Source organism: Nuphar pumila, chromosome 10, assembly GCF_984573655.1.
Source record: "Nuphar pumila chromosome 10, dmNupPumi1.hap1.1, whole genome shotgun sequence".
Classification (NCBI taxonomy): Eukaryota; Viridiplantae; Streptophyta; class Magnoliopsida; order Nymphaeales; family Nymphaeaceae; genus Nuphar; species Nuphar pumila.
In genome coordinates, this window is record NC_143258.1 from 107351260 (window position 1) to 107358635 (window position 7376).

Consider the following 7376-nt stretch of genomic DNA (forward strand, 5'->3'; position numbering starts at 1 on the left):
AACAGCCCGCCAAGACCCCACCCCACTACACCTACCCCCCTTGAGGCTAAGTTATGGCCACTTAAAACGCAAATTCCTTGCTAAATTCACGTGGTTTGTCTGTTTTTGTACACATCTGCTCATGGCTCACGCATGGGATCACAACACAGATCTTAGATAAGATCTGAATGAGCTTGGAATCAGATTTGAACTTATATGACTGCCACTTTGCGGAATCAAATTTGGATCATCATTCCCTTGTGTTTTAGATCCAATCCATTGACACTTAAAACATTAAAATATTGTTCCTTTGGGTTATAATCATAAAACTATGGTTTCTAACCTTCTTGCAGAATTCAATATTTACCAGATAAAGCTTCTGATCTAGATTCAAGGCTGCTATCTCGGATCTAGATCAATTCTGCATTCAGAAATGGCCCATCTTAAAGAGATACTCATACTGTGGACCTTCAAACTAGTAGATTCAACGTGATACATGGCATGTTGACTAGTACCATTTTCAGAATCACTACAATCGTCATAGTTAATTCAACATCTAGATTTTAGGATCTTAACAGCCACAAAAAAGGTACAGAAATAAAAGACTCGTGTAACGGTCATGCATATTACTTCACAATGCACCAAAGAAACAAACGTCCCAGTTCTGAGAGAAACAACAAAGAGAGAGAAGCGATCTGGAGATAAACACAAACTATACTAGCCCTAGACGACCATTCACTAATGTCCCCAAAAAAAAAGGCCAAGGAGAGGCTCTGCTGAATCAAAAGGCAATACATGCCCTGCAGATTGGAAGACCATCTTCAACAACGCTACTCATAGGATGGTGGCCGCACACGTGCAGGCCGGTCATACGGACCTGACCTGTCTCTATAGCTTCCTTCATTGCGTGAAGGACCTCCAACCCCATAACGATCTGAGCCCTTTCCACCATCCCTATCATGGCCCCTGTCCTTGCCATATCCATTTTGAGGATATCTATCTGAAGCACCAAAACGGTCCCCCCCACTAGGGTATCGGTCACGGGCATGACGGCCTCCATATCTGCTATCCCTACCATCTGTTCGGTCCCTATCATCATAACGGCCCCCATCATAGCGATCATCACCATAACGATCACCTCCAAAACGGTTACCACGGCCTCCAGAATACCTTGATCTGGATGAGAAACGCCCTCCATCACCACCACCACCACCTGCAGAGGGGCAATCGCGGGCCCAGTGGCCTGATCGACCACATTTGAAGCACTCATCAGAACGTCCAACAGGTCCCCTAAGCCCCCTATCTCCACCTCCATAGCTTCCACGACCGCCAGATGAGCCGCGATCATACCCTGAGCCATCATCCCCAAATTTGGGCTCAGCCCGGTTCACAGAGATAATTTTCCCATTAAGTTCCCTGCCATGCAGCTCATCAATGGCTGCTTCCATTGCACGCCGATCTGCAAAGGTCACAAACCCAAATCCACGAGGGCGATTTGTACCCCTTTCCAGCATGACCTGCAAAGTAGAAGATACTTGGTTGGCAATCCATACAAAGAGGGTAATGAATGCACACAGGATCATCTCAAGTTCCAGTAACTACAGTTACAATACCGATACACTATTTACCAAATGCACCACAGATGCCAAAACCTCAACTCATGAAGATAAAACATTTTACTTACAACAAATATTTTCACCAAAATGCTTTTCCACTTTTTGTTGAAGTAATGTTAAAATTACAATAAAGCCTTACACGATTCCACCAAATGCTTTTACCCTAGATACGTGTTTCACAGCTTCCAACTATTGCTTTAGAGCGCAGACAAAGGTCAAACTAATCGTGTAACAGTTATACCATCAAATAGTGGCAAGGCAAGAAACAAAAAGAAGAAAAGGGAATGTGCAAAGAAAAATCTCAAAACCTAAAACTACATTTATTTGAGCAAGCTTGCTAGATTAGGAAGTGAACACGAGAAGCGATATCGGAAGCAAAAGCAACACTTTAAAATTTTTAGGATGCGAAAATTGGGAAATCCTTTTTTGATGTAAAATAGGAATCAAATTGAAAATGAAATGAGAATCAAACTGGAAGTGAAACAAGAATCAAAGCAAAACAAAACAAGACTTGAATGAGAATCCGAGAATCAAACCAACAAATTAAAACACAATTAAAATTAAATTAAATGGAAAACAAATATATTTTAACTAATTATAGCATGTAATCCATGTTATTAAAATACGAAATTGAAATCATTACAATTTATACAGCTATAGTACAATATAGCATCAACTTTTGATTTTTAAACAATAAAAGAGCACTCTGATGATGTGCTCCATTTTTCTCTTCATGAATGCACTGCGATTTCAAAAATGCATAGAACATCATATTAAGTGGAAGATTAGCATTCATGAATTGATAGAGATCCAGAAATCATTGGATGACTTGAGAAAAGGAGGGAGAGAAGGGAAAAGGATGTAAAACCATGTAACTCGTTTAATTAACAGTATTATTTAGCCCTTAAAACATCTTACAATATATGTTTTTAAAATAAAAACAGAGTTCTATTATTGAAAATCCTGACTATTTGGTGTAAGAATTAAGACTCCCAAAGTGCAGGAAAATATGACAGGAAACACGTCAGAAGCACAAAAGGAAGTGTGCAGAAAGAACAAGGGAAACATGGGGAAGCACAAAAGAATTCAGAAGGAAGCACGGTTCTGATGGCCCTTTGGAAGCAAAGCATCTCATGCTTTTGAAGCATACCACCTCTCTATGGTGCTTCGCGTAAAGTCAACTACCAAGCAATCAATAGGAAAGGACTCTGTTGTTTAAAGATTATGAGTTACATAGCAAGAAACAACCAATTTCTCAGATTTTTTATACATGGAAGAGAATTAACTTACGAAAATCAATTAAGAGTCAAGATATAATAAAATATGCAAGACCTAAATAGCTTAACATCACATTTTGTTCCTAAGCAGCATCAAAACCATGCTGCAAACACAAACAAACTGCTAAAAAATATGAACCAAGAAGTAAGAAGAAATATACCTCAGCTAAAAAAGACGTTATTAATGCATGCTAGTTGGTAATTACTAATTACCTATAAAATGCAGTGCCTTGATGTTCACAAAATCTTGCAAGCTGCAACAATTGGAAGCATCTCATATTTCCCAAGAATTACATCAACATAACACATACCTAGCACTGGCTGCTGAAGATAAATGACAAATAGATAATACTTAAACGAGAAAAGGAATGAATTGGTTTCTATAAGAAACAGACAGAGACAAGATCCTATAAATGCCCTTGTTGACATGACCACCTAAAGAAAAAGCAACTTGAACAGAGATCGGAAACCTTACTAGTGATTTCCAAACAGTAGCAACAAAACTCATAGCATTTGACAAGTACACTCAGCAAATGATCCAACCATGAATTTGAGCTTCTTAGAGTACGTAATAAGGCTTTAACCTTTGCAGACTTTGAAATGGACGGACCATGTACTAGTTAAAACCTAAAACTGACAATTCAAATTTTACTCAGTCAGGGGAGATAAGACAAAATATCACATACTAGACAGTACTAGATCCTAATTTGCCTAATGAACAATTTGATGAATAGAGTTAATAATTCAAGTTGGCTTTGCTGTAAAACTCTACTTGTCATGATTAGAACATCAATGTTAGGACAATCATTTCACCATCCAATGTTGACAATGTCGTAGTTTGCAAAATCAGGTAAAAATTCTAATACACTTATCCTCCTCTCTTACTCATCATCTTGTACTGTCTCATGTCTAATCCTAGTTGCACTGTTTAATATATAGAACAAGAAGCATGAAATGCAAGCAAACATACACACATACGAGTGTGTGCAGCCACACCACTTTTCACTAGTTCCAGTAAGAAAATATTCAGCCACTCAAATAACACAATCTGCTATTCTCCAATAGCATGGAAAGCAAATGTTTTTATCAACCAGTTGTACACATGCAGCACAATGAAAAATATAAAATAAGAACATATTTCGAATAAGAAATACAAATGCATCGCTGCTATATATAAACTTACAGCAAGAATCAAGAAAAACTTCCAAACAGAAAGCTAAATGTCCATTATCAGATGAACAGAAATTTAAACAAGAGCATTCAATCTAATCAATAAGTTCAACCATACAAATCACTTGAAAATAAATAACAATTACAATCATGCTTGATGAAGGTTTTGGTCATCAGTAAGAGTTCTTACAAGTCGGCAGCTTCTGAACTTGTGCAAAACCTTGTTTTCTTTCCACTCAATCTCATCTCAGACCATAGCACAAACAAGATAAAGAACAAAAGAGATCTTTGCTGACCTTGCACAATGGAGATTCTCCAGCAAGTTCACCTTTCAAATACATCTTCAAGTTTTCACCAGGACTGACTAAAACTACCATCAAATAAGTTGACAATCTTTTGTGGAAGGTGACTTTTCTATTGAAGCAAATGGTTTACTTCCTCTACATGACATTTTTTCCCAAAACCACACTGCAAGCAGAGTCTGCAGATTCTCAACAGAAGCTAACAAGAGAAGGTATATCATCAACTTCATAGATAAGCACTGTCAAACTTTCGCAAAACTCGAGAAGATCATCATGCTTTTATGAGTTATGCCTTCCTCAAGTTCCACTGTGAGGACTCTAACAGCAGCTGGCATGGAGGGGGAAGATATATCATTGGCTTACTGAAAGAAAAAGCAAAAAGAAATGGGACCTCTACTGAAATCTAAACACTGACATTGATGTGAATACTACCACAAATCACTACTGAAATCAAAGCCTCTGTGAAGGTGAACATTAACCCAACGCTTTTTAAGACTACAATTCCTGATCCGGAGACTGCTTTCATGTATCATTTCTTTGAAAATTGCAACATATGACATATCCTTTTAACCAGATTTCCACAACTTCTATGTATGATTGTGCAACATAATGCACTAGAATAAACCACCACTTGATTTTTCTTCATGCACAAGATAGAAGCAACATTAAGATTACTGATCTGGCCTTGATTCTTGATCACACTGACATCAATATGCCCCCAACAGGAAGAGAAAAGTTTGGATTCATCATGGTAATAAAGCACGTATAGGTTGAAAATGCTTCATGGTTCTACATATACAAAAAGTAATCAAATAAGACTTTTGGATGGAATTTGGCAATTCCAAACAAAACTTAGCATGGTTTAAAGGTACAAAATAGCACATTTCAAACAATTCCAAGGTCGTAAAAAAAATTACTTAGCTAATGTTTTACAATATATAGTGACAAAATTCTAGGGTATGGTAAAGCATTTTTGTCAAAATGATGGTCTTACAGGTGTTGTCTACATACCCAGATATAGGACCCAAAAAGTCCAGACTAAGTAGACTATCAAACAAGACTTCCTGCCATATCAACCTTGAAACATTCAACAAAGCAGCTTTATTCTCGTGTGTCTAATCAGGGCACGGCTCTGTCTTGCTATTCAATTTCTGGAACAGCACAAATTTCATGAAGCATGAAGAGGGGTTTGTGATCAAAACTTACACTATCCCTCAGAAGAGTATTACAGTAAAGCCAGGTTAGCACTTCTTGTATGCTCAGCAATAACAGAAAATATCAATTGCATCTCTTATGTCAGATTAATTAGGAAAGAAACCAAAAGCCATCTGAACTGTGCATCAGAAAAACCAGAAGTCATAGATTATGCTCTATGAGTGTTCTCCAGTTCAGACTGATAGCGGTGGTCATGATTGAACTTTTAAAACAACAGTATCAACGGGAAAACCATTCTACATCAGAAGCATCAGATGCTGCTTGCTTTGAACACTAATCTCTGACAACTAAACACAACAGTATTCTAGCTCCTCTAATCAACATTATATCAATATCAACCTCCTGTGGCAACATAAAGAACAATTCCACGCCCAAAAGTAAAACTGGCACAGAAACCAAGCTAAAGAAACTCTGCCAAGACATGCACAAATCAACCAAAACAAATCTTCAGGATGACCCCCTCTGAAAAATGTGTCCCTTCACATTATCAGAAACAATCTGAAGCTAAAGATCACATAATATAAGCATTTTATCCACCACGCTGTTAGATTCAGTTCATGATCCTTTTCAAGTCGCTAAAAACCAGATGCACGGATGGAGAAAACCTATACAAGAGCGGAATCAAATGCAAAAAAAGGCCGACGCAAACGGACGCAAGCAAGCAACCCAACTTCATATTCTCGCCAGCATAATCAACCTCCCGAAACCATTCCAGGGTTCCAAAATCCACCAAACCAAACAGGAAAAAAAGGAAAAAGTTAATCAAAGTGAAAAAGAATAAGTAAAACTGGAAACGACTTCAATCACAAACCCTAACCCTATAATAAACGCAAAACCTTCAAAAAGAAAACGAAAACCACGGAAAAGAAAAAAAAGGCAGCAACTCGGAAGGAGAAACATTCAGACCTAAATCATCAGGAAAAGATCAAACCTACAAAGATGGAAACCGCAGCGAAATCGAACGCTTCGAAACGAGATCGATCAAGAAAAAACTTAACCCTAGCCGTACCTGGGCATCGAGAACCTTGCCGAAACGGTTGAACGCGTCCGCGAGCTGCCGATCGGTCATCTCCCACGCCAATCCTCCCACGAAGATGCGCGCCTCTTCCTTCCCCGCCATTTTCCTTTGAAAACAAGAAAGAAAACCACCGAAACAGGGAAAAAATTAGGGTTTTCGGGGAAAGAAGAGGAAAACCCTAGGAAAGCCTGAAGAAATAAAAAAAAAAAAAACCTAGAATTGCAGAGAGCGAGGGAAGAAAAGGGGATGAAAGGTGGGGAAGGATGCGGTGTGGAGCGCGCCTACGGGATTTCAATGAGAGATTGAGAGAGTTTCTCTCACTTCGCATCGCCGCCTTCCACGGTAGCATTTTAGGGTTCCGAATTATACCTAAGAAATGAAGATAAGGAATTACCTGAAATGCCCTTGATTGGGTTTTGGGTACGGGTGCAAACGGATTGGATATGGATCGGATCATGCTAGATTCGAATTCGAATCTAACTTTTTTGCACAAGACCCGATTCCTATTCCGGATCTGAATGAGAACCGATGATGTACAGTTCAATCTAGATTTGAAACTTATATGGTAATACTGGATCTGGTCAAATCAGAATGAATCAAGGGTTTTACGATAAAATTTTGAAATGGATCATGGATCCAAATAAAAACATTGATCTAAATCCGAAAAAAATCCCAATATGTAAATCCAAATCCGATATGAATCTTAAAATAATTTGAATATGTACATATGGATATGATTTGGATATGATATATGATCTTATTTCAAGAATCATCATCTGGAATAAAGTTTCGGATTCAC

At 38.2% G+C, this 7376-nt stretch overlaps 1 protein-coding gene across 6 annotated transcripts; it reads right to left on the bottom strand.

Moving 5' to 3' along the window:
- Positions 1-496: 496 nt before the first annotated feature.
- Positions 497-6916, bottom strand: LOC149827821 (glycine-rich RNA-binding protein RZ1C-like). Of its 6 annotated transcripts, none has more exons than XM_090019658.1 (3): positions 6791-6916; positions 6569-6683; positions 497-1496 (listed from the first exon to the last, which is right to left on the bottom strand). In XM_090019658.1, exons 2-3 carry the CDS (start codon positions 6677-6679, stop codon positions 810-812), a joined length of 798 nt encoding a protein of 265 aa, XP_089875784.1. In that variant the 5' UTR covers positions 6680-6683; positions 6791-6916; the 3' UTR covers positions 497-809. The 6 variants fall into 6 exon arrangements, with proteins under 6 accessions (XP_089875784.1, XP_089875785.1, XP_089875789.1 ...); XM_090019659.1 differs by adding an exon at positions 4339-5133 and having other exon boundaries at positions 5356-6902; XM_090019663.1 differs by adding an exon at positions 4233-5133 and having other exon boundaries at positions 5356-6902.
- Between the last annotated feature and the right edge of the window lie 460 nt (positions 6917-7376).

Bases quoted from the DNA above. Each gene is read 5' to 3' on its own strand.
- LOC149827821 (XM_090019658.1), bottom strand. From the start codon at position 6,679: ATGGCGGGGAAGGAAGAGGCGCGCATCTTCGTGGGAGGATTGGCGTGG. The intron at 1,497-6,568 runs GTACGGCTAGGG...TCTACTTTGCAG, and splicing joins GCAAGGTTCTCGATGCCCAG to GTCATGCTGGAAAGGGGTAC.